This window comes from Zeus faber (assembly GCF_960531495.2).
Source record: "Zeus faber genome assembly, chromosome: 1".
Classification (NCBI taxonomy): Eukaryota; Metazoa; Chordata; class Actinopteri; order Zeiformes; family Zeidae; genus Zeus; species Zeus faber.
Genome location: NC_137193.1, coordinates 16,988,775 through 17,016,699, shown reverse-complemented (window position 1 = coordinate 17,016,699; position 27,925 = coordinate 16,988,775). Strand labels below are relative to the sequence as shown.

At 43.8% G+C, this 27,925-nt stretch overlaps 1 protein-coding gene across 2 annotated transcripts; it reads left to right on the top strand.

Moving 5' to 3' along the window:
- The first annotated feature begins 5,143 nt into the window (after positions 1-5,143).
- tie1 (tyrosine kinase with immunoglobulin-like and EGF-like domains 1) lies at positions 5,144-27,740 on the top strand. 2 transcript variants are annotated; one of them, XM_080010035.1, is made up of 24 exons: positions 5,144-5,451; positions 6,479-6,775; positions 7,190-7,300; positions 7,880-8,035; positions 8,466-8,597; positions 8,947-9,087; positions 9,233-9,361; positions 9,622-9,767; positions 10,602-10,746; positions 11,018-11,176; positions 11,720-11,860; positions 12,393-12,701; positions 13,196-13,486; positions 15,108-15,301; positions 16,640-16,786; positions 16,876-16,939; positions 17,148-17,258; positions 21,680-21,870; positions 21,951-22,064; positions 22,794-22,864; positions 25,898-25,938; positions 26,103-26,199; positions 26,335-26,434; positions 26,707-27,740. In XM_080010035.1, exons 1-24 carry the CDS (start codon positions 5,403-5,405, stop codon positions 26,776-26,778), a joined length of 3,408 nt encoding a protein of 1,135 aa, XP_079866161.1. In that variant the 5' UTR covers positions 5,144-5,402; the 3' UTR covers positions 26,779-27,740. The 2 variants fall into 2 exon arrangements, with proteins under 2 accessions (XP_079866161.1, XP_079866162.1); XM_080010036.1 differs by lacking the exon at positions 12,393-12,701.
- Positions 27,741-27,925: the final 185 nt, after the last annotated feature.

Here is a 27,925-nt window from a genome sequence, read left to right as displayed (position 1 = left end):
CTAATTACAGTTATGTGTTCATAGTTCAGATTTACTACATATTTATTTTAATATAATTAAAATATGAGCTTCCCTACAGCGCAATGTAGGCTTACATTATAATAACGGTGCTAGCTCTACACACAGTCTGTCGCTCTCATTTCATACTCACGTCCTCCTTGCCACACTGACAGATGTTTTCCCTAAAGATTTAATTCCCTGACAGTTGTGCTTTGTAAGATAGCGTAACAGTGGAAAGTGACAGGAAAGATAGAAAGGATAGGATGCAATAGACAAAGAACAAAATCTAAACATCCCATCTGACGGGTTTCCTGACCAAAAAAACTCGATTTACACGATGGCCCCCTGTCACAGGCCCCATGGTGGCCCCATGTCGCACTTCTTCAGTCCAGTTCTTGAACTCGCTGCTTCCCAAGTATACCTTCCCCTGTACATTCCCCTCATTCACAGGGCGCTCCTAAAGGAAGAAAAACTCAACTATTTATTTTCTATTTCTTTTCTTTTCTATTTCTATAACTATTCTTCAGCGACACAATTGCGCCCGTTGAGCACCAGTGGGGCAATCGCCAAAGAAAGTCGGCGAGCTTTTCTCTCAATGATGGATCAATTTCAAAGATCCTGACACTCGGGAATCACTCGGTTTGACTCCCAATCATCGAAAAAATAGGTGTTCCTTTGAAGCCTAGCAGAGCATGTCAGTGAGTGATTCTTCCTGTTGTTAAACTCGGTGTGTCGGAGTGTCAATCACAAAAGCCCTGGATCATAAACTGACATAAAAATATGATTGATGACGCCTGGTGAATTAATCTCCAAAATATTCCACTTCTTGGAATCCAAAACATTGCACTGCGAATGCAGTTAATCACGGCCCTATCTGCCCCCGAAGCGACAAGGTAGAGCAAACCACGCTGACTCACACACCGAGCTATGAAGGGGGAGTGAGCTCCGGGGGGCTCAGGGGAATCCTTTGCATTTTTGGAATGAGACGCGCCCTGCCATTACAAATGCGATAAAACCAGTGTCAGACACCGCTTTGCGCCGGTCGGATTCCCTGACCGGAGTGCCTCCGTTTCGCTGATTCCAGCGGGCAAACACACAAGCGAGCGATATCATTGTGCAGCGTTTGACACGCGGCATGGAAGCGTAAACGAGTTCAGAGCCTTCATGGAATCAGCATGGGGGGTGAGGGGTGGGGGGGGGTGGGGTGGGTATCAGAGTGTAAACAATTTTATCTCTGGGGGGGGATATCTGATATGTAAGTCTGGTATGATGTGGGTGAAAGCTTCTAATGCACACTTCCATAGATGCTCTGTCAGCTTCTCTCCCTCACTTCATGGCGTTTACACAAACACATGTTCTTGGAAGGAGGCCTGTGTAAACCACGCATACTCTATACCAGTGGCTCTCAACATGGGGTCCCGGGACCCACCAGGGGGTCCTTCAAGAGGCTCCAGGGGGCCCCCACCAATCCTCACGTCTTCTCTGTTACGCAAACTCACATTCTATCCAAAAATGTACACCTTTGTTTTCTCTAAACCAGTAATACTCATCATATGGTCGGGGGGGGGGGTGGCGAGACGACCCACAGGGGTCCTTCGAGGGGTCCCCACCAAAAGGACTAATGGTTAAATCGTCGCCATTATTTCATTTTCAAGACGTTAGCGCCGTTAGAGAAATAACGAACGTCTCCCTTACTATAGCACAGACAGGTATGGAGGTTTAGGCTAAATCACATCTAACAACAGAGATCCTCTCAGGTTGCCTCAATTGAGCAAAAACTGTATGAAATGAGGTCTGTGTCCTAATTTGTATTGATATTAAAAAAAAGTTGAGAATCCCAGTTCTATGCATCTCACTCTCATGGGCAACGTGGTGTGTACTAGGGGTGGAGGGTCCAAGAGGTGTGAGCGACACCCCCCACCGCGCAGACCCACCAGGGGTCCCCTCCGTCAGGATCGGTGCGTGTGGAGTCCTGCCAGCTTACGACACAATGAGGGGAAATGGGAAATTTAATACAAACTTTCTCACAAAGTCACAAAGAGACCTCCCGCCTCTCCTGCCGTATCGCTTCCCCGGATGCACCCCCACTACCAGCAGCGCAGCTCGGGCCACAAGAAAAAACCACAACAAAATGTCACACACCGCTACAACACGCCCGGGAGTGGGTCGCCGTAAATTCACCCCCCGACGTGATTTAGGTGACGTTTCCCCGCCAAGTGTCGGCTTTTCCTCTCCGGGGCTGTTTGCGATTATTTTTGAAGAATTATTTGTTCCCTGTTGTCTTAAGTGAACAAGAAAAAAACCAAACTTAAATATTTATATCATATTGTCTGCCGATACACTACCTGAGAGAAAGATAATTCAAAGCTCTTGGACATCTGGATTTCCTTCCCCTGCATGTGTAATGTTCTTTTGATGGTTGGTGTCGGTGTGGGTTTGTTTTGGGCGGGGAGGGGGTGGAGGGGTTTCATGTTGGGTTTCTGGAGTGGAGACAAGGAGCCAGAGAGCCTTTTGTCTGCTTGTGGCATCTAAAGCAAGCGCCACAATCAGCCTCTATAGCTCTCACAACAAACATGGTTCGGAGCAATTAGCGGCGGACAACAAAGGCTTCTGGACACAATGGCTCATGTCTAACGGGTACAGACCGAGACCTCCACCCCACACACACCTCCACCCCACATACACACACACACACACACACACACACACACACATACAAATCCCCCCTCCACCCCACCCATCTTCAGGCCAGGCCAAGACAACTTCCCACATGCTTATTTAAACACACACACCCCCACACACGCACAAGCACGCACACACACACACACACACACACACACACACACGCACACACACACACACACACACACACACACACACACACACACACACACACACACACTCCCTCTCCCAAGCAGCCCACGCCCCTGGTGCTTGGCTGCCGAGAACCGGGCTGCCGCCAGAGGCTGCAGCATCTGTGTTGACCCAGCGTTTGCTCTCTTCCCTTCCTGGCTTCCTATCCAAGAGGCTCCACCAAGATGTTTCTGCAGCGCACGCCACTTTTTCCTCGTTCTCTCTTTTCACATCTTCTCTCACTCTCCTACTCCTCCGTCCCGACTCCCAATTGAGACGACTTTGTGATGCATGAAGCCCCTCTGGGCCAGCTGGGGGAACATAATTCTCTACCATTCGTAGTAATGCAACCAATATGTCTGTTTGTGAATTCTGAGCATGATTTTTCCCCCCCTTTGTTCATGGAGACATGTTATTTAGCTTGTGCTAAGTTATATCAAAAAAATATATATATCCCCACCACCTCAAGTGACCAAACCCCCAAATTGAATTCTGGGATTTGCAGTGAAATTCACCCAACACAGAAAATCTCATGGATTTCCACTTAAAAAAAGAAAAGACAGCCAAGACCTGCACTGCTGGGTAATAGGAGTTAAAAGTTCAACTCTGATGCTGCAGCTGTGAGGTGCCAGTAGTTTGCATTCTGAGTCACGGCAATGTCATTATTCCCCTTGCACCTCCGCTGAGCATTTTCTGAGCGTGGGCAGGGGAAAGAGGAACGTCCTCTGAAGGTAACCTACTGTTTGCCGCCCTGCTGGGACGCACAGGTCACAGACGCAGGTCGGAAAGACCACACAGGACTGAGCCCACTGTGGGCGCCAGGCTCTTTTGTTTGCGCTGGATCAAAATGGAAACATTGAGATCGGAAGCCATAACAATTCCAACCTTGGCGAGACCGGTGCTATTTTTCCTTCTCTCTCTCCTTCTCTCACTTTCTTTATTGCACTGTCTTTTGTCTTTTCTCTCAACTCATGTCATATAATGTGCACGCGTCGTGTTGTGGCATTTCACGTCTTCACCTACACTCAGATGGGGATTATCAACAACTTTGACGACTCCTACTCTGTGTTTTGGGAAATCCAGTGACAAATAGAGAAATCCTTGTAGACTAAAGAAAAAAATGCCACAACCTCCTGACATCCAAAACAGGAAATCTGAAACAATAAGAAGTTGAGTCGACTACAAGTCAATTGTTCGAGGTCGCAAGGAAATGGAAGGAAAACATCGAATCAACCCACGGCAGAGCCCGTCGGCCCGTGCACTGAAAATGGCAAAATTAGGGGGACAGGCTTGTACTTAAAGGAGAGTTTCAAGAACAGACACTCAAAACACTTTCGTGAGATTAGAGCTAAAGTGGCAGAAATAGACACAACAAGCGCATTGTTCCACGTTTCCTGGGGCTGGCCGACTGTGGCAGAGAGGGAAGGGGGTCAATTGGCCATAAAGGCTTCAAGGGAGAGAACAAAGCTGTTGCATTTGGCAAAACAGAATTGCAGCTGTTGTTGCGTTGGGTCGAAACTATCTCAACAGCACAACACTGGCCAAGGGCAGCAATAAAGCACAAAGCCAGCTTTTGAGCCCTGAGCATGAAGAGTAGAATAGATGGATAGATAGATAGATAGATAGATAGATAGATAGATAGATAGATAGATAGATAGATAGATAGATAGATAGATAGATAGATAGATAGATAGAGAGATAGATAGATAGATAGATAGTTGTTAATCGAAAAATCAAAAAATATATTATATTATTATCATATTCAATAAGCAATATGCCTAAAAGATCATCTACCTCCATGTTAACTGCAAATTGCCCATCTTCATCCTTGATAGATTGATTGATATAGCATCACGAAAAATTAACAAAAAATTTGGAAAAACTGCAATATGCAAAAAACCTAAACATGTGATAAAAAATAAAAATAAATAAAAAAAGGTCATATGCAATTAACCTAATAAAAAACAAACAAAAATCGAACAACTGGAAATATACAATAAATAAAACGTACTAACTGGTTCTAAATTACTTAATGGATAAATAATAACTGCATAAAAACATGTACAGTATAAAACAATAAGAAAGTAATGCAAATAAATACTAAGTAAAAAAAAGGGGGGGGATGTTTGCAAAGTTCCTATTGGTATGAATCTACTGTCTTAAGTGTTTGAGGTTTGGAGAGCCGACACAAGGCTCCTCTGGAGTTATGTGACGCTCTTCCTGCCTCTCCGCCCTGAGAACTGCGCTGAGATCGTCACAATCTGCCTCTTGGTCTTGAGTGAGATGAAGCTATGCACGTTTGGAGGCTGCTGGGTGGATGGTGAAAACCTCTAAACGGAGTAAATACCTCTCAAGGAAGTGAATACCTCTCGCCGGAGGGACCGGAGCGGCGCAGCGCTGCGCGTAAAAGCGCGTTGTGCGTAAAAGCGCTCAAAACGCGCGATGCCTCTTATAGTTGTGGATGTTCTACTCACTGGTTTTGGCTGTGACTGAAAGGAGAAGTTGACATCCAATTTATAAAGAACTATTGCTGCACAAGGATTACTAATATGGGGATCTTGTGGACATTTTTTGTATGGTGTGGCTTTAGTTTGTCGGGTAAGTGGAACTCTCTCAATTTATTTTAGTACCTTAAAACTTGTCATTTTAATGAGAAATGTTATGTAAAAAAATAATTAATTAAAAAAAAAAATGCGTTCCTATTATTTGGAATGAAATCCGGTATCTTTTTCTATCTATCTATTTATCTATCAATTTGTGTTTAAATAGTATTTTTTACTAATGGGGTTATTAAGAACTTCAGATTGTGTGCCATGCAGCCCTCAGGGAGAACAGGAGCTCATCCCTGTTTCCTGCCATTGTTCTGGGAATCTGGGGGCCCGAATGCCAGGGGCAGGAATGTTGTTTCAACTTTGACATTATTTGGTTTGGCCCATATAGGTTCTGAACTACATATGTGCATGCCTTTTCTGTGCTTGCTGAAGCACACAAAAGAAAAGTTGGCCGGGAAAACATAGTTTTACTTTAAATTGGTGACTGTCATCAGGAATCCAAACTTCATTACTTTTATGTCAAAGAGTACCAAGTTTCAGTGATATCATTCATCTCAATCTCCAAGAACTTTTTCTCATGTTTGCATGCATATTTATGCAGTATATTAAAACTTTATACAGTCTAGGCTGAGCTTTAGTTGGAGGTAGGATCTATTGGCTTTTCCTCCAATATTCATATACTGAAGGAAATACAGGGGCACTGGATTTTAGAATCGCACAATACAGATACTGAACTGACCATTGACACTATTGCAAAACTCTTTGTGAATGACTTGACTTTATGTCTCTTTGCCTCTATCTTGAAAATATATTCAAATTATTTGAAATGCTTGAGAGAGTAGATCAGAATAAATCACAAAGCCATTCCTTTTAAGTTCTGAAATGATGGGAAAATCAGCTTGGTTTTCAACAGCCTGGGACACAGGTTGAGTCTAGATTCACCCAGTCAGAAGTTTATAAAGTCTTAATAACAGGCGCCTATAGAAGTCCAAGGTTTCAGTGTCAATGTCAAACCACTCTTAGTAATAAACAACAAGGTGCCGAGAGACTTAAGTTCTGAAATTGTCTGGCAGACGCGGTGATGGACCTGACCATGATCTCCACGGCGGATGAGCCACATGTCAACCGCTTCTCCATCTCCTGCATCACCGGCGAGCGCGACGCAGCCCAGGTCGGCCTGGACGTGAAGAGGGACAACAAGATCCTCAAAATGACCCGGGATCCCCTCTTCAAGGTGCACAGGCCCAGAGCCAAGGAGGCGCTGGCCACGGACTTCCGCAACCTGGACAACATCGGCATCTTCTACTGCGAAGCTGCCCAGGAGGTCAACCCGCTGGACAAAATCACGATGATCAACAACCCCGGCCGAGGTACAAGCAGATTCATAAGACCATTTATGCAGTCAATTCCCATAAAGAAAAAAATTCCTGGCGATATTACGAAGTTGCAATTTACGTTGCTATCATTTTAAGTATGATAGGAGCTGCCTTGATTAGTTTAGTTCTGTTGTGGTCGGGTTCTTGTAGAAAGACTTCCAAAGGCCCTGATGAAGTCACCTGATGAGGCTTTACAGGTATACGCTGAAACTTATGTAACTTATTTATTGGATTTATTGGAAGCTGAATTGAAATATTACTCTGAGGTTGCCCAGCGTTTGTTTACATGACTGAAGATGCAGTTTGAAAGCAGTGATCTACAGATTGCTTTTCCATTTGCATTTTTTTTTTTGATTGTATGTCATCTCTGGGACTGAATTGAACTTTCAAATTGTATTGTCCTTGCAGCAAATTTTGTTCCGACCCACCTGACAGTGACAGCGAACAAGGGAGAGACGGTTCACCTCAGCATGCTGCTCCTCGACACCCAGAAGAGGGACGTGACCTGGAATTACAATGGTGAGTCGGGTTCACGTTCATTGGGTAGAATTTCGGAGAGGAGCGAGGGTCTGTGAGTTGAGATAAAATTGACCTCAGGCAGCAAAGAAGAACGATAAAAAAATATCTTTCTTGAGCATTATAAAATAATCTTAAAAGTAAAATGTATGTATTAAAATAAATACAGTATAAACAGAACATATACTGTAAGCACATGAGTGTATTCATGTCAACAACGGCTTCCCTTTGAAAATGAGATTCCGATGGTATCCGCCACTCCGTTTTCAACAGATGCGCTGGTCACCATGGGGCGCTTCATTTTACGTTCCGTTTAGGGGCTCCTCGTTTCACCTGAATGACTTTCGACCTAGCGTACGTCAATTGTGTACGAGGCATTCGGATATTCTTAATTTTGGACGCTTCTGTCTGATTTTGGATTTTGGACAGGGTAGAGATAGGATCCTGCCTTAAATACAGCTACGAAGGATGACTCTGTAATGCCAAACATTTTAAATGCCATACTAAACTGAGATAAGATAGGATTCCAGACTTTTCTGTAACCTCCACCCTGGTTCCTAAAACTCTCCACTGTGTGCGCAGGAAACTACTACTACATGACTCACTGGAATGATGTGACCAACAGTACCGCGGTGCTGACCGTGGAGAATGCAGCCTACGACAACCAGGGCGTCTACAGTGCCAGATACATGGGGGAGAGCCCCCTGCAGGGAGCCTGGATGCGGCTCATCGTCCGAGGTGGGCCGGATTACCACAGAAAATTAAATTCACATTTAATGCCAAACCCACACAAAAATTCATAATTTCTTGTAAATACCCGACCGAATTCTTGCCAGGAAAGGCGGACCCTGCCGCCAACAATGGAAACAGCATATAGAGGAGCACATACATACAGTAAAGCAAATATATTGAATGCCGGTTTCTAATAAAGCGTTAGCTAAATTAAGTATCAAATATGTAATTTGTTTTAACAAAATACACTTACAGATTACCACTTTAAATCATCATGTTCTCCTTGAAAAGGACAAATGAAGCACCACTTGTATCCACAGGTGCCATACTGTCTGCAGAGGTAACATACAGTACATAGGCATCTGTGATGGACTTGTGTCACGGAGGTACATACTAAGTAACCAATACTTTGACTATTTCTTTCTGATATCTGCAGACTGCCCTAGTAATAAGTGGGGTACTTACTGTGACAAGGACTGTCCGGAGTGTCTCAACGGGGGTGTGTGCCATGACACGAAAGGGGACTGTGTCTGTCCTCCAGGCTTCATGGGAATGCGCTGTGAGACAGGTTTGTCCTCGCCGGCAACATAGTGTCTTTGTGGGCCATGTAGATACTGTATGTTATTATGTATTTATTGACCAGTTTCACAGGGTCACTTTGCCAGTTTTGTGTTTGCAATGAGCAGTGTGTTCTGCTGCCTGTCAGTCTCATCGTTTGTCAGTTATGCATTTTAGTGTATAATCGTACGCCAAGCTGAAACCATTGCGCAATGCGGATCGTGGCACAGATTGGTGTTTTGACAGACTTTTAGTTGGCCCTCCAGGGGCTTTTGCAAGGCAGGCGTCAAGCGTGGTAAAGCAACATTTGTGTGACTAAAATCATTTCTCTCAATCTCTTTTGCTCGGGTTCCGCTCAGCCTGCAGGGAGGGAATGTTTGGCCGCAACTGCCAAGAGTCATGTCGCTCAACGCTGGACTGCAAGGGGCTGCGCTTCTGCCTCCTCGACCCCTACGGCTGCTCTTGTGCCAGCGGCTGGTTTGGACGCCGCTGTGAAATACGTAAGGCATTTTGTTTTATTATTCTCGTATTTAAGACTTCACTTACAAAGCACACATACACGATTCCTTTGGTCTAGGAAAGCTAGAGGCTTAAAAAAGGCTTAATGGTCTACAGTAAATCGACATGTTCTCTCTCTGTCGCCAGCCTGCCCCCTTGACATGTACGGGCCAGACTGCAGGCTCAGCTGCAAGTGCAAGAATGGCGGCGTGTGCAAGCATTTCAGTGGATGCCAGTGTCCGACGGGATGGAGGGGGCAGCACTGTGAGAAGTCAGGTAGATAAGCTAACGGTCGCAGCCTCTTCTCTTCACCATCATCCTTTCCCTCACACTTCCCTCCAGCCTCCATCGAGTCGTTGTTGGCATATGTCTACTTGAGCAGCAATATTGCATAGTACGTAGCGGGTTTACATGGGGTTCCTCTGGGAGCTGTGGCTCCCTCTGACCTTCAAAGATGTTCAACTTAACGACCCGCAAGTATCAATGGTTATTTGGAACGATCCACCATCTTTCCCTCTCTTTTTTTTTGCATACAGACCGTGCGCCCCAGATCCTGGACATGGCCAGCAGCATCGAGTGGAACCTGAACTCCAGTCCCCGTATCTTGTGCTCGGCCACTGGAAACCCCTTACCCAGCCACACCAGCATTGAGCTGCGCAAGCTGGACAGCACTGTACTCAAGGTAGGCTGGGTGGGGGTGCATGATTCTACTCCAAACTAAGCTGCGGGGCGAAAGTATGACACAAAGGGTTAGGGTAGAAAATCAAACAGTTTGAAGTGGCATCCTCAGATTGCATCCATCAATCATCTCTCCTCCTAGCTATAAGCTGATAGGACGAGGGGCTAAGAATATAAGCAGCTGATATGAGGGTCTAAGTCGCAGTATGTTTGGTAGTATTGGCTGTGGGTATAAACATATATGTAGATGGGATATTCCTGTACAGGGTGAATAAATATGTACAATATTATGGGCATGGATAACAGTAGATGAGCAGGCTAAATAATTACAATATTATTACAAAATTATTACAATGCCATGTTGTCTCACTCAGTTTCGTTCACACAAAATAACCTAGAAAAGATTTTTTAAAGGCACAGCATAAGTGAGAAAGCAGCCCAAAAGTTTGTCTTTGAGGCCCAGCTGAGCCCGGTGTTGATGAAGTGGACGACAAAATGGACCGACCAGATGAGAAAAGAATGCAGCACCCACTAAAGCGTCGCCTATGGGTGACAAGTTCAACACGTGTGTTGTTCTTTCTGCCGTGTTTCCTAAAACATGGGATAAACATTCTGAAGGTTCTGGGTGTAGGAGTGAAACAAGGTGTTTCCTTAAATCTCTGACTATTTAAATAAACACCAAGATGTGGAACAGCATTAACCCAACCGCTCGCTGTTTATCCTTGGCTGGGGATCGTGTTCGGCAACTCGATCTCTTAATAGTTTTTGTTCCGGATAACTGTTGAAATGCCCTCTGTGTGATTATGTGATGTGCTACATTTCTGTTTTTCGCTCCCAGGCCTCTCGAACCACCATGGAGTCCAATCAGAGCACGGCCCAGTTTGAGATCCCTCGACTGCACGCCGAACACGGAGGCGTCTGGGAGTGCAGGGTCTCCACCAACGGAGGCCAGGACTCACGCAAGTTCAACCTCACTGTCAAAGGTGTGTGTGTGTGTGTGTGTGTGTGTGTGTGTGTGTGTTAAAATGATTGCTTGCTCCTCACAAGGTGTGGAACAACTTTGCATGCTCCGGCGCAATCATTGGATTCTAGATTTCATAACATTGGTTTTAAATGACATAACGACCTACAGTACGGCAAATTTTGGCATTGGATTGAAAAGAAAATTGCGATCTCGTTTTTGGACCATGCCACCCAGCAAACCTGATCAAGTGGCACATGCAGTAAAAATTAAATCCCCCTAACCCCCCACAGAGCCCCCGGTGCCCATTACTCCCCCCAAACTCCTGGAGAAGAGGAGTAAGCAGCTGGTAGTGATGCCCACCATGTCCCACCGGGGGGACGGACCCATCATCTCCACCAAGCTCCTCTACAAGCCCATGGACAACGGAGACTCATGGTCGTCGATCATCGGTGAGGAACCAGAGGACGGTTTGAGTTCCTGCTAAGCCGGGGTGGTCGCTCCGTCTACCCGCACCAATAATTGCTTTTTAATCATTATATGTGTAAGAGTCAATTGAGGAATTTTATCTGGTTAATTTCGCCACTGTATCGAGCGCACAGTTAAGTGAATGCATTTGGCTAAAATGGCCTGGGCAAAACGTTTACGTTTAAAATGTTTAGTGATGGATTTAAGCCTTTCGCTTCATAAAGTGCTCAGTTAGTGGTTTCAACTCGTGTATCTTGGTAAAATGTTGTTTGAGCCATAGTTTAAGGCATTACTAACATGGATTTTTGAAGTTATCACTACCTTCAACATATTGCATTTGGCCAAACTGGCTTCTCTTCATAAATTGCTCCTCTCATGTAAATAGTGGTAAAGTGGGGAAGACCCCAAAATCTTCTATCTTGTCCAAATGTTGACATAGATATGAATATCTTCTTATTAATGACATTAGATGCATTAATCAAAGTTTTGTGCCAAATAATCTAATCTAATTTCCTGTTTCACGGCAGTGTACAGCGACAGGGAGCCAATTACAATGATGAACCTTAAGCCCTCCACACGCTACCAGGTCCGCGTCCAGCTGACCCGCCCCAGTGAGGGAGGAGAGGGCGCTCCAGGCCCAGAAGCCATTATGGAGACCGACTGTCCCGGTAAGAACCACACGCTGGGACCAAAAAATGTTTTGATCAAAGACAGCATTTCTACTCTACTGAAAACTTAATAGGGCTCTTGCAAACAGCCTTTTTGGGAAGACCAGGGGACTTTTAAAATACATACTCTATTCATACTCTACTCTATATTTCAGGAGTCTTTCACACTGTTGTAAGACTCCATATGTTGGCTAGGAACCATTAAACCAGTCAGCTCTACAAAATGAAGTTTATAGAGTTTCAAACCCATAACATGAGTTGCCAAATGGGTCGAATCCTTTGTTGATTCTGGTGCAAAGGGAGAGAGTATGTGAGTGTGTGAGCATGGAAAGGGCATATACTAAGAGAGAGTGATAGTGGTGTAGACTGAAGGCAAAAAACCAGGGCACATGCATTAGTTTGGTGACTTTGAGATGAACTATATGTGGTGAAGAAAATGAAACTGAACGCAACAAATGAGTGAAGGGAGCTGGATCTTCTTTAGTGAGGAGGAAGAGCCCTCACCCTGACTGAGTCTTCTCTGTTGCCACAGAGCCCACGGTTCGGCCCGAGATCGACATCAGCTCGGTGGAGGGCCGCAACGCCACTGTGCGCTGGCGGTTGCCCGGCAACAATGGCGGGGGCGCTAGCATAGTCGAAGCCAGCGGCTTTTTAGTGCAGCTCTTTGGGCCTTCGCCTTCCAGTAAGAAACTGTGCGAGGAGACCACCCTACTCAATGTGCTGTCCACCAAGTTCCACAACCTGGACTACCAGCGGGACTACACCGTGGTGGTGCGCTTCATCAACTGTGGCAGCCAGGGGCCGGCCTCCAGGCCGTACTTCTTCCGCATCAACAGCCAGGGTAACTAGAGCCTCGACCGAACTGTTGGTTAGATAAAGGAACGATGGATAAGAAAAAAGAAAAATGGCTGGAGGTGGAATAAATTGGCTACCCTCTAAAAGAAGGTTCCCCCATGTCAAATGTATTCATGACTGTCGCGACCAATGGTGTTACCAATGTTGTATAGTTTACTTTCACATGTAGAGATATGTGAATATGGATTGGGACCCATAAAGAATTCCCACGAAACAAAACCGGCTAATTTAAGGCCCACTAACCAACTACATTTGGATTCGGACAGCGAGGCACAGAGACCGAGTGGTAGTTGCTGGTTGATTGTTGACTCTCTCCCGGCCCACCAATGGTAGATTATTCAGGAGCTTAGCAGTCAAGGGATGGTAACAATGGTAACGAAGAAGATAGGTCCATCCCAAGCAGTGGCGATGGTATTTTGATTGGGAAATTAGAGGGTCCCTGTTCGTCAATGCTAAGAGCGGTATGTGTATGTCTTCCAGGCCCGTCGTCGCCACGCAACGTGCAGGCCCTGCCGCTTTCCGTGTCTGCCGTACAGGTACGATGGCAGCCCCCCGAGGATCCCAACGGAGGCATTGTGAAATATGTCATTGAGTACCAGCCGGTGGGGCAGAGCAGCACACACCCGTGGGTGGACACGGATGACGGCAACAAGACTGCCAAGGACGTGACGGCACTCAACGGCAGCACACTGTACCAGTTCCGCGTCAGGGCCTTCTCTAAAGTCCCTGGGGAGTGGAGCAAGTTTGTCCAGGCAATGACACAAGGGGATGGTGAGTGTTGGAATTTAATGTCTGTAAGTTTCTACCGGCCAACAAGCATGTTTAAATGTGTAAAAAATTAAGAAAGAAAAGAAAATGTGTTAAATATTTCAAATAATAATCACATTGTAATTACATTGGGATTTACCTTTCTAAGCAAGCAATATCTACAAGCAATATCAAAGGTACATTTTATTCTTATTATTTGTGGTCCAGCACGGAGTGCGGAGAACCCTATTATTTTTGTGCAGATTTTTATTATCATTATTTATTCTTATCATTATCATTATCATTATTATTATTATTATTATTATTATTATTATTATTATTATTATTATGAGTCCCACCCCCGAAGGGGACGGAGACAACTTTTTTCTTTTTGTTCATGAAATATTTACGTCACTGGTGTATGGATGTCATGGAACCAACAAACCCGTGGACACGATGAGTACGATTTATATTTGGGGCAGTTCTGATACACCGTCATCCGAGTTTGATCCAGATTGGTCCAGTTTTGTGGAATAAGTTAATGAGTGCTTTATCATCTCTGCAACATAGAAATCACATCATCGCAAGATGGCGGCGTGGAGGTCATGTGATAGCACTGCAGTCTATTGATTGGTCACAGACAATTGGGACCCCACTAAGATGGTGGCACGCACAGATGCAGCAGCTCCACTGGCTCGACGCTGTCTCCTTTTTGGTGCCTTTTCTATTTATATGTCAGTTTGCCAATGTTAAGTTTAGTCATGCGGAAGTGAGTTAACTTGTTGTGTTCGAGCCGTACTTAAAGAAAGCAAATTGACGGGGCATAAGAGCCGGTGTAATGCAGAGAATTGCATGCACCTCCCGGGGCCAAACAATGCATCCATCTCTTAGGTTTCTTTTCAGACACTTTGGGGTCAAACACTGTTACCAGCTCACATTTTGGGCTGTTTTGACTTGACATTGAGAATATAATACATCTAACATTCACCTCGCCTGAGAAAGGATGGGGATGCAAATTTCAGCAGGTAACAAAATACACATCTGCCGAATAATGCATCCACACTGCAACCTTATTTCTCTATGAACCAACTTGCTTTATCAGCAAATATTTTTGTGCCATTTTGGCTCGACAGTGTGAATACCAGGTCAATAATGCCCCAAACTGAAAGAACAGCCCTTAACACTCGGTGCATGCAGTTCTCATGGAGCATGCAGAATTCGGCATAACACTTGTAAGAGGAGTATAGATATACTATGTTAATAATGACTGGTGCACAGCTACAGACATTGTTGGGACACACTTTTCCCCAGACATAGAATACCTGGCTTTGAAATTCAGACCCTTCTTTATCACATCTCACTGGAAATTCATTTATTTGAAAATTGAGGAGGCAGGGAAGAGTTAAAGTGGAAAAACACATGTTTGGCCAGGCGGTTACATACATTTGTGTTATTCCTTCGATTTTAAGCCAAAATTGATGTTATTAATGGTACAATTGTCGATGACCAATCAGTAGACTGCAGTGCAGTTATCACACAAAATCATCACCACCTTAATTTTCTCTCTCTTACATCTTGTCGTCCCATCGCATACATCCTTTCTAAGCCCATTGTCCACCTTTTTCCCCGACCCTCCACAAACCAGGCTTCCAGAGTTTCACCACGACCACGCAGGGTGTGTGGAAGAAGCCGCCCGGGGATGGCTACCAGCTGCTGGTGGCCGTGGTGGGCTCGGTGACGGTCACCTGCGTGACCATCCTGCTGGCGCTGCTCGCCCTCTTCTTCATACGCAAGTCCGTGCTCAGCCGGCGGCGCACCTTCACCTACCAGTCCGGATCGGTGAGAGAGACACCCAGGACCAAAGACTTGAAAGAGAGTGGCAAAAGTGGGAGACCGAGGCAATTTTGGGTCTCGGCGGCAAGGTGGCGTGAAAAAACTTTTCACGTCACATCGACTTCTGAATGGCAGCGTTGGGTGACCTACAAAAAGCAAATTAGAATGAACTAATTCCTAGTTAAGTGAGTCTCAGGTTTATAGGAAAATAATGATTGCAGAAATGATGCTTCTCGATATGATATTAAGTCAAAGCAGGCCCAGTTTGGCTAATTGGCATTTACAAGAATTTTATCATTGCTATACTTGCTGCAGCGCTGGCCACTGCTGTGACTTCTCACCCGGCTCTCAGTGCCTCACATTCTCTTACACACACACACACACACACACACACACACACACACACACACACACACACACACATACACACTGCTACTGACACACCCGCATGGCCCCATTGGATAAAAACCAGTCCGGCCCTCCCACACAAACCACTGGATGCTGACAGGGCATAATAGCGGCGCTCCAGATCCTGAAAGACTGAAAACTATGGAAGAGTGTTGCATCCATTTGGGGAAATTTTTATTCAGCCGGTTTTCACGTGAATGAGGTGCTGTTTCATGGACAGTGACAGCGCTGCGAGTCGGTCACTATTTCAATGGCGTATTAGGGACAGTCTACCAATGGTGACTCAATTTTCAATGTTTGTCTTATGAACAAATGAACACTCAAACTAAGTGTATCTGCTTCTGAGATGTAATCTACATGTTGCACAGCCTTTTCATTTAAAAACAAAAGCTGTTTTGTATTCACATTTTTTAGATTACAACGTTCAATAGCTTTTTTTGTCATGAGAGCAATCAGACTAGGTCTGATATAATTATAGAATCTAGTCTTTGGCTGTTGGATTTCAGAATAAAGGTCTTTGAACTTTTACTTTGAAATCAAAAGACTGCAACATGAAGTTTATGTCCTAGTATTCTAGTCTGAGCGTTATTGAACTTGGACATTTCAAAAATTAAATAGAAAAGTCTTTGAACTTTTATATTTTACAGACCTTTTCGTGATTATTGTGAAACCCATGCACACTGAAAAATATTTTGGAGGTTGTACAATAGCTGTCAAAAGCTCAAGAGCTAAAACTGTTAATTTTGTCCATGGTAAGATTGGTGAGGGGAGTTATAATTCAGCCGTGGTCGATGGAGCTTAGATCGTTAATAGCCGTCAGAATTTCCTGTATTAAGGAAGGATCCTACTTGAGATGAAGACAGCCAATGATACATTCTTCTCTACAGGTGTGACACTGAGGTGTTGTCATTAAATATAACATTTTCGAATATCCAGGGTGAGGAGACCATCTTGCAGTTCAACTCGGGGACTCTTACCCTGACACGGAGACCCAAGCCCACCCCGGAGCCTCTCACCTACCCCATCCTGGAGTGGGAGGACATCAAGTTTGAAGATGTCATTGGAGAGGGCAACTTTGGCCAGGTCTGTTTCATTTCTCATCATTTAATTTGACATAAACCTTTATCTTGAGACAGTCATGAACAAATTGTCATCCCCCATTTTTAAATCAGGTGATTAAAGCCATGATCAAGAAGGACGGAAACAAGATGAGCGCCGCTATCAAGATGCTGAAAGGTGATACACCTGAAACTTATGGAAACACACATTCACACACAGGCCCGTGGAGATTCATGTTCGCGCACATTCACACACATATGCTCAAAAGATCACCAAAGGATTGAACAAGACATCTCCAAATGCTAGACTCATTTATTGATGCTTGGGTTTAATTTCCAAGGAGCGGATTCCGCTTGGCTTTCAGTGCTGTGGTTCCTTCCCGCAGAGTTTGCCTCAGAGAATGACCACCGGGACTTTGCCGGGGAGCTGGAGGTCCTCTGCAAACTCGGGCAGCATCCCAACATCATCAACCTGATCGGAGCCTGCGAGAACAGAGGTAGGGGGCCCCACCTAGTGGCTGCTACTCAAAACTAGATGTGTCAGAGTGACACCTGGGCTCACAACTCCCAAAACTCAATTCTACCATTGATACTACGACCACACAGTGAGTTACTGTATATATGGAATGTGAATATTGTAGAAAAATAAAAATTATTTAAACATGCAACCTGCTGCGGACCCCCTGCAATTGCTTTTGGGACCCCACTTTAGAAGCGGCTGTGTTATTAGCGGGCAAGAAACAGCATAAGTACATGCTATATGCATTTGATCACTGAGTGTAGACTGGTTTTTTTTAGATTAAAAAAAAAAATTTTTTGCAGTCTGACACTGGTGACACGGGCGGTTCTGTGGAGCACTGTGCAGGAGGAGATTAGTTTAAGACCAATCATCGCTCCACCTCTTATCTCCACACCAACAAAATGTCTCCGGTCCAAACAGCCTTGGCCTGCCGAGGCCATCACGCACGCCTCCCATTTAGTTTGGTTTGTATGCGTGCCAAACAATCTGCAATCAGATCTTCATATCTGCCGCCTGACGTTTACCTTTTTCTTTTGCGAAAAGGCTTCTGGGCAAGATTGATCAAATTACCGGTCTCATCCAATCCTGTTTATACAGAAAAATTGAATCATTGGCGGATTTTTTCCCCCACATCGTATCATATTTATAACACGTGAGAGAGGAATAATAATAATAAGTTTAGGTATAAAGTTAGAGATGGTTAAGTTTAGGTATAAGGTTAGAGATGGTTAAGTTTAGGTATAAGGTTAGAGGTGGTTAAGTTTAGGTATAAGGTTAGAGATGGTTAAGTTTAGGTATAAGGTTAGAGATGGTTAAGTTTAGGTATAAGGTTAGAGGTGGTTAAGTTTAGGTATAAGGTTAGAGGTGGTTAAGTTTAGGTATAATGTTAGAGATGGTTAAGTTTAGGTATAAGGTTAGAGATGGTTAAGTTTAGGTATAAGGTTAGAGGTGGTTAAGTTTAGGTATAATGTTAGAGGTGGTTAAGTTTAGGTATAAGGTTAGAGGTGGTTACGTTTAGGTATAAGGTTAGAGATGGTTAAGTTTCGGTATAAGGTTAGAGGTGGTTAAGTTTAGGTATAAGGTTAGAGATAGTTAAGTTTAGGTATAAGGTTAGAGGTGGTTAAGTTTAGGTATAAGGTTAGAGATGGTTAAGTTTAGGTATAAGGTTAGAGATGGTTAAGTTTAGGTATAAGGTTAGAGGTGGTTAAGTTTAGGTATAAGGTTAGAGATGGTTAAGTTTAGGTATAAGGTTAGAGGTGGTTAAGTTTAGGTATAAGGTTAGAGGTGGTTAAGTTTAGGTATAAAGTTAGAGGTGGTTAAGTTTAGGTATAAGGTTAGAGATGGTTAAGTTTAGGTATAAGGTTAGAGATGGTTAAGTTTAGGTATAAGGTTAGAGGTGGTTAAGTTTAGGTATAAGGTTAGAGGTGGTTAAGTTTAGGTATAAGGTTAGAGATGGTTAAGTTTAGGTATAAGGTTAGAGGTGGTTAAGTTTAGGTATAAGGTTAGAGATGGTTAAGTTTAGGTATAAGGTTAGAGGTGGTTAAGTTTAGGTATAAGGTTAGAGGTGGTTAAGTTTAGGTATAAGGTTAGAGGTGGTTACGTTTAGGTATAAGGTTAGAGGTGGTTAAGTTTAGGTATAATGTTAGAGGTGGTTAAGTTTAGGTATAAGGTTAGAGGTGGTTAAGTTTAGGTATAAGGTTAGAGATGGTTAAGTTTAGGTATAATGTTAGAGGTGGTTAAGTTTAGGTATAAGGTTAGAGGTGGTTAAGTTTAGGTATAAGGTTAGAGATGGTTAAGTTTAGGTATAAGGTTAGAGGTGGTTAAGTTTAGGTATAAGGTTAGAGGTGGTTAAGTTTAGGTATAAGGTTAGAGGTGGTTAAGTTTAGGTATAAGATTAGAGGTGGTTAAGTTTAGGTATAAGGTTAGAGGTGGTTAAGTTTAGGTATAAGGTTAGAGGTGGTTAAGTTTAGGTATAAGATTAGAGGTGGTTAAGTTTAGGTATAAGGTTAGAGGTGGTTAAGTTTAGGTATAAGGTTAGAGGTGGTTAAGTTTAGGTATAAGGTTAGAGGTGGTTAAGTTTAGGTATAAGGTTAGAGATGGTTAAGTTTAGGTATAATGTTAGAGGTGGTTAAGTTTAGGTATAAAGTTAGAGGTGGTTAAGTTTAGGTATAAGGTTAGAGGTGGTTAAGTTTAGGTATAAGGTTAGAGGTGGTTAAGTTTAGGTATAAGGTTAGAGATGGTTAAGTTTAGGTATAAGGTTAGAGGTGGTTAAGTTTAGGTATAAGGTTAGAGGTGGTTAAGTTTAGGTATAAGGTTAGAGATGGTTAAGTTTAGGTATAAGGTTAGAGGTGGTTAAGTTTAGGTATAAGGTTAGAGATGGTTAAGTTTAGGTATAAGGTTAGAGATGGTTAAGTTTAGGTATAAGGTTAGAGGTGGTTAAGTTTAGGTATAAGGTTAGAGGTGGTTACGTTTAGGTATAAGGTTAGAGGTGGTTAAGTTTAGGTATAATGTTAGAGGTGGTTAAGTTTAGGTATAAGGTTAGAGGTGGTTAAGTTTAGGTATAAGGTTAGAGATGGTTAAGTTTAGGTATAATGTTAGAGGTGGTTAAGTTTAGGTATAAGGTTAGAGGTGGTTAAGTTTAGGTATAAGGTCAGAGATGGTTAAGTTTAGGTATAAGGTTAGAGGTGGTTAAGTTTAGGTATAAGGTTAGAGGTGGTTAAGTTTAGGTATAAGGTTAGAGGTGGTTAAGTTTAGGTATAAGATTAGAGGTGGTTAAGTTTAGGTATAAGGTTAGAGGTGGTTAAGTTTAGGTATAAGGTTAGAGGTGGTTAAGTTTAGGTATAAGGTTAGAGATGGTTAAGTTTAGGTTTAAGGTTAGAGATGGTTAAGTTTAGGTATAAAGTTAGAGGTGGTTAAGTTTAGGTATAAGGTTAGAGATGGTTAAGTTTAGGTATAATGTTAGAGATGGTTACGTTTAGGTATAATGTTAGAGATGGTTACGTTTAGGTATAAGGTTAGAGATGGGTAAGTTTAGGTATAAGGTTAGAAGTGGTTAAGTTTAGGTTTAAGGTTAGAGATGGTTAAGTTTAGGTATAAGGTTAGAGATGGGTAAGTTTAGGTATAAGGTTAGAGATGGTTAAGTTTAGGTATAAGGTAAGAGGTGGTTAAGTTTAGGTATAAGGTTAGAGATGGTTAAGTTTAGGTATAAGGTTAGAGATGGTTAAGTTTAGGTATAAGGTTAGAGGTGGTTACGTTTAGGTATAAGGTAAGAGATGGTTAAGTTTAGGTATAAGGTTAGAGGTGGTTAAGTTTAGGTATAAGGTTAGAGGTGGTTACGTTTAGGTATAAGGTAAGAGGTGGTTAAGTTTAGGTATAAGGTTAGAGATGGTTAAGTTTAGGTATAAGGTTAGAGATGGTTAAGTTTAGGTATAAGGTTAGAGATGGTTAACATTTACATTTAGTCATTTAGCAGACGCTTTTATCCAAAGCGACTTACAATTGTTCAAACACCGACGGACGCAGCCATCAGGAGCAATTAGGGGTTAAGTGTCTTGCTCAAGGACACTACAGCATGCTAGCAGGAGGAGCCTGGGATCGAACCAGCAACCTTTAGATCACTAGACCACCAGCTCTACCGCCTGAGCTACCATCCCCATAAGTTTAGGTATAAGGTTAGAGATGGTTAAGTTTAGGTATAAGGTTAGAGATGGTTAAGTTTAGGTATAAGGTTAGAGGTGGTTACGTTTAGGTATAAGGTTAGAGGTGGTTAAGTTTAGGGTTTCGTGTCCAAAGGAACATTTTTCTGACTATCTGGGTTTCGCATTAATGGGCCGTCGGAACAATGCCATGGCACCAACCTTCTCTCTGACTGCTGAGAAAGAGTTCGTATTCGATCAGCCAAAAAATATATATCGGCTTCAACAGGAATGGACAAATGAATCCCATTATGATACGGCTCTGTGGGATACTAGATTCTGATTGGTCAATAGCGGCACTCAGTGGTCACTTCTCTCGGAATCATGACCGCTGTCTGTTAACAATGACACTTCGCCTCCTGGTTTTCACGTCATTGGTTTCACGACGCCTACATCCTAATGCTAACGCTAGCTAGCGCCGATGTCTCGCGATGCTGCATAGAAACCACAATGGAGGACCCGAAGAGATGAGTGAGGAAATGTTGAATTTCACGCAATAACAGTCAGTACAGTATATAGTCATAATGTGCAGCCAGCCGGTCATTATCCCTTACTCACCTCTGTTTAGCTCATTCTACTCTCAACGAAATTGACATCCTTTTTCACAATGGCTCACCCTGCCCTGGAGTTGCAGCCAGATCACAGTCTCAGTTCCAACGGACCGCTCCTAAAAAATAATATTCCGTCTTTCCCTCGTTTCCAGGTTACCTGTACATTGCCATCGAGTACGCTCCCTACGGCAACCTCCTGGACTTCCTGCGCAAGAGTCGCGTGTTGGAGACCGACCCGGCATTCGCCAAGGAGCACTGCACCGCCTCCACCCTCACTTCCCAGCAGCTACTGCAGTTTGCCGTGGACGTGGCCAATGGCATGCACTACCTCAGTGACAAGCAGGTGGGGAGGAGAACAGCACCGTTTTCCGTCACGCGGAGTTATTTTCGTACATTTGAATCCGTTATCGCTCTTCCCTCCAGTTCATCCACAGGGATCTGGCAGCCAGAAATGTCCTGGTGGGGGACAGCCTCGTGGCCAAGATAGCGGACTTCGGCCTCTCTCGTGGGGAGGAGGTCTACGTCAAGAAGACCATGGTGAGTTCTTCCCGCTTCTGAAGAAACTGCAAACATCCTAAATCAAATCAGATCGCCAGCTTTACTCGACGAGGCGGAAAGAAGTTTCGAGCGTTGTAAGTTTCTGAAACACTTGTGTAGGATAGATAATAGGGGAGCTCTGTAATGTTTTAGCAGACCTGTGCCGTACATATGGAAATAGGTTGAGGTTAAGTGCAGACATATAAGGGACAAACCAATGAAAATAACACAGTTTTGGGGGAGGCCTTGGCACCATTAAACCAAACGAACAAATAGCGATAGAAAAGGATGTCTAATGTGTTTTTAAGACGCCTCTCTCTCACCTAATCCCAGTTTTTCATTTAGTGGCTTTTGACTGTCACTCTCTAGGTGGCAGCAGTGTGAATGGATTAAAAGTGAATACACTGAATAATACAAACGATCGCTTTACAGTACACATCAACTGCTTAACATACCTGCATTCGGTGCTGTGCCTGAGACGTATTATGTACTTTCATAAACGCATCCCATCATTACCATTAAAGACAGCCAAACTACAAATTGTTAAACTATATATACTGTGGATTGTTTTACATATTATTATCATTTTACTCAAATGTTCAGCGACAATTCATGACGACAAAGCGACAACTGGCTCTATCTTCCTGAAATCGATTATTGAACTACTAAAATTGTTCTGTCGATGTAGTCAACAAGAAAAGGTCTGAGGTTGACTGTGTTTTCCTGCAGGGGAGACTGCCTGTGCGCTGGATGGCCATCGAGTCCCTAAACTACAGCGTGTACACCACCAAGAGTGATGTGTGAGTATCAGGCTCGTCATTGGGAGAGGTACAGCACTGACGGAGGAGACTCACGATTCCTGTCACGGCTGATCACCAAACAAAATGTCCTAGCTATAGTTCTTTGAGCACCACGACACTAGCAATGTAGCAAGTAACCAGACAGTGGATTGATGTTATGAGTTGTCTGGCAAGTTCAAGGTCTGGATTTATTTTAGTTTGTGTATGACTATCCATGATTGAGAAGCTGCAATGGTAGGTCAGACGCTTTGGTTGGATGTGGCTTTGCTTTGCCACAAAGCCCAAGCAGCATTGCCTCGCTAGGACTTCCCATTGGAAGCCTGGATGAGGAGTACAGTGTTCCCCGTGCAGGGGAGGCAAAGTTGGAAATGCTAAGACGCAGTGGGCAGGTGGTGCAAGTGTTTGTCAGTGCCACTGATCCAGGAGGGAGTACGAGCGGAAATGGAGGAAATGTTTTTCCAGCAGCCTGGTGAGCGTGCAGCCGCGAGGAGGACTGTCGAGAAGACTTTGGACCACGGGGCCCTTTGGTCTGCAACACGGCATCGAGTTGCTTGGTCCTGGCTGTGCATGACCTGCTACCCAGTCCATCCAAAAGTTCTGCTATCTTTGACAAACTGCCGTGCTGCTGCGCACGCTCTTAAATCTTTTCAGGAGAGGGTTTCTATCGAGGTGCCGCAAAGTGCTGAAGATACAGTGGAGACCATCAAATGCAGGATCATCAGGCGATCACACTTCTGTCCAGCCATTTATTTTATCGGAGCAGGAGAGAAGACTCGAGTGTAAACCGAGAATGCCTGGTGGCCGCCTAGGAACAGCAGAAGACTGGCAATTGGAACATTGAAGAGACAGCACAAATTTGTGCATTGCATCGATCAGACTTATGCAAGACCTTGCGTAAGCGTCATGTAGAGCAGTACCGGTAAGGAATGGTGGAGTGGAAGCGAACGGTGTAGTAACAAGACTTGTTGGAGGACTGGAACTGGATAGAAGGCCCTGTGGCTTTTCCATAGGAATAGGCCTTTACACTTGGAAATCACTGGAAGAGAGGAAACTTAACCACCACCATGGATTTAACTGAAAGGGCGTCTGAATGGCTGTAGATTCATTGTAAGATGTGTGTATCATCTTAAGAAGGAATGTTTCTGACAACATACTATTTTACATTTTAACTTGCTGAAATAACTGTCACTTTATGAAATGTCACTTTTGGGAGTGATATGAATTATTCAAACAGTCTTCAGATGTCATAAACGGTGTTATGTGAGGTTATTATTGTATTCTTGGGTACAATAACAACCGTCCGTCTTCCTTGTTAACTCTGTTGCCGAATTCCAATTCCTATTTTGCCATTGTTTCGTCTTGATAACACAAGCCTCTGAACGGTACAAGAAGTCAACAAATCATAGCCCCACCGGCCCCCCTTTCCCTGCCTTTATCTCTGTCAGTGGTGAACCGATAAATAAGTGCTGGAGAACTGATAAGAACACACAGGAAACGCAGGGTACGAGTCAGCCGGCAGCCTGAGACGTTGGCTCGTCAAACTGCAACCTATTTATACACAGCACTGAGCAAAGCAGCAAGCGGACCTTCAGAACAGCCAAGCGGAAGACAGCAAGACACTTGATCGAGAGGCCCGAAAGGGGCATTTTCCTTATTTTTTATACAAACCTTTGTTAGTCCCACAACGGGGAAATTTGCAATTTCTCTGCATTTACCCATCCTAGTAACTGACGTATCTAGGAGCAGTGGGCTGCCATATAGAGGTGCCCGGGGAGCTTGCTCAAGGACACATCAGCACCTCCTGAGCCACCGCCCCCTTAGATAGATGAAGAGATAGTGAGAATTGCATATTAAGAACAGTGTGAGCCAAGCACACGGTGGTCAGTTTAAGTTAATATTATAGAGAGAGAAAGGCGACAAACGGGAGAAATGCAGAGATGAATGGACAGGAACTGTCCAAAAATGTCTGGGATTGCAACGGCTGAATCACAGCGCTGCAGCTTGGCATGTGAAACCAGCACCACCTCACAAGAATCTGCCTGAAACAGAGCGGTGAGGAAGAGCTGGCCGGCCGTTGAGAAGCAGTGTTCATTTTGGCAGCTATTTTATATGTTGTTTTAGTTCTCAGCCTTCAGACTGAGATGCTTATTAGTTTTAGTCATTTTCATCCTTCTTTGTTTTAGTCACATTTCATAGCCCATCTTATAGCCAATTATAAGTCCTTCACTTCTTTTCAGGCCCAGGCACACACTCCTCTGTATTTGAGGTTTTCTTTAGACAAATAAAAATGTATTTTTATGAAATTGTCCTTCAGGACAATGGAGTGTGACGGAGAAGTAAAAGTAGACAAACTAGTGGTGAGGTACATCGAAGCATTTATGTTTATCTTGAACGAAGCAGTCCACCACGTTCTGTTCCTCTCAGTTCAAAGTAACTGAGCGTTGGCAAACAGGGTTTGAGTTTAGGTTCCATTCAGTCCCAAAATGAATCGACTCACTCAATGAAAGTCTCGAGTAAAAGTTTGTTTGTGGATGTGTGTTGCAGTTTGCCATAGAACTCCTCACATGCTCACTGCTGTGTACCTTCAAATAAATGTCTCAGCACAAACAGCCCCCAGAGTATATGCACAGGCAGCAATTCATGGTCAAATACTTCAAGTTGTGTCCTGGGTTTTTTTTCGAAAGGAGAAAAAGGGTAAATAAACAGGAACTTTGTCGCATCGCATGATTTTTCATTGCAACAGTTGACAGATACCACAGATACACATTGCGTGTGAAACCGGTGGTACCCGACAGGAATCTGTCTGAAACATATCCGTGGTGTAGAGTTGGCTTGCCGTTAGTGAAATGTATGTTAGTTCTCAATGCATTTGACTGAAAAGGTGCTGTGTTGTCAGTGTTTTGTTTTAAAAATAAATGTTATTTTTGTACAGTTTGCCTTAGTAATTAACCCAAAATTGTCCCCCCCCCCTTTTATTTTTGCTTTCTCCTTTCTTTTTCCTCAAATTTCTGTCTGGTCTATCTCTTCTCTAAGCTGGTCTTTTGGCGTGCTGCTCTGGGAAATTGTCAGCTTGGGTAAGTGAGGCCCAAGAGTCAACTGAAATACTTAAAAAAAAAAAAAGCTAAAAATGTGATTCTCTATACATCTCTTATATTCGCCGTCATCGTGGTCATTCGTTCTTCTGTGTGTTTTACGTGGTACTTCCACATTGTGTTTGTATTTTCAATCTCTTTTCAAGGTGGCACTCCATACTGCGGGATGACCTGCGCCGAGCTTTACGAAAAGCTGCCCCAAGGATACAGGATGGAGCAGCCCAGGAACTGTGACGATGAAATGTAGGTATTCTAAATGGATGCTCACTATGATTTACCCCTAAAGGATGGGTAAGTATTCTCAACGGCTGAACTCCCCTTTAGAATACTTAAATTCTTCTTCTTTCTTCTCCCTCTCTAATGGCTCTCTTCATGCAGCTATGAGCTGATGAGGCAGTGCTGGAGGGATCGGCCGTATGAAAGACCCCCCTTCTCTCAAGTCTCCGTCCAGCTCAACAGGATGCAGGAGGCCAGGAAGGTAAGGCATCGGTGTTGACCTACTGATAGAGAAGCCCTTATTTTCCCGTCAACCTGAGTGACTGGTATCAGAACCTTTTGAATTGATTGGCTGTTGACAGTCAGTTTCAAACCTTTCACATGAAATAAAGACTTTTTCCACACAGTAGGAGTTTATATATCGTGGCCAGGCCATTGAATGAGTGTGTAACCTTGTCCGGGCCACAGAGGCAGAGGATTTAAACAAAGTTCTGAACTCTAAATCTGATTCCCCTCTCCTTCCCCGGCTTCCAGGCTTACGTAAACATGGCACTGTTCGAGAACTTCACCTACGCCGGGATAGACGCCACAGCTGAAGAGGCCTGACTACCAGCCCCCCCAGACCCTCGCGCGCCACGTAGACCCAAGACAAAGCCCCGGGGCTGGACGCCGCGATACTGCCGCCCTCCTGCTCCGCACAGAAGCAGGGGAAGCAGGCGCAAAGCGGACTCCACCAAGACCACCTGGCTATAGGGAGAAACTGTGAAAGGACACTGTGTAGAGTTATTGAAGGAACACCGAGGTGTGGTTGGGTCTTGGATGGAGACGGATGTATTGCTACCAGCCTTCTTTGGGGAGGAAAGCATGGGACAAACTCTGGAGCAAGTCCTGTGCTCAAAGGACTCAACATTGTAGCTCTGGGAACCCTGGACTTGAGAGCACAAAGGGAAGTGGTCAACGGGTTGGCGCAACATGTTTGCAACACCACAGGGTCTGTGGGGGATAAATATATATATATATATATATATGTATATATATATATATATATATATATATGTATATATACTGTATAAAGAACAAACAAGCACACATTACCAACCATGTTATTGTTACACCCAAGTACTCAAACTGATAAGTTTGAAAAGGGAGCAAAGATACATCTAATGTAGCACTTACAAAAAACTGGTGTATCGATTGATTGATTGATTCAATTCTTGTATGTTATTTCTCTCATTCTGCCTATTACTGCCACGTGAATGTAACTACTGCAGGTAGTGTCTCTCGTTTTTAAGTGGACAAGAAAACTATGGAAGCGTCTCGTCCGGTTGTATTCAGAACCACATCCTAGGTCTCCAAAGCAGCCGTCGTACAAGACTGTTTATTGAGAGCGAACTTAAATCCCGGTGATCGGGAGTTCTTCCTCTACAGCTGCCGTGAAATTTGTTTTCTAGCATAATGTGACCTGTATCTCTCATTTTATGGCATTGGGACGATAGCAACGCTATGAGGTTGTTGGCGTCCTAAATAAAGCAAAATCATGTGGTGACTGGACTCATCACAAAGAGCCAGTGAAGTCTATGTTGTTCCTTTAGTTTTAAAAATGGAAAACCGTCACACTGTTGTCCCACTGTTGCAGATTGGTCGTCATGCAGAAAGAGGCGGAGATAGAATGAGGGCTGAAATAAAGATAAACCCAGGATTCAGGCGAAGGTCATCAATGATATTGCCATTTAATTGTAGCCATATACAGTGT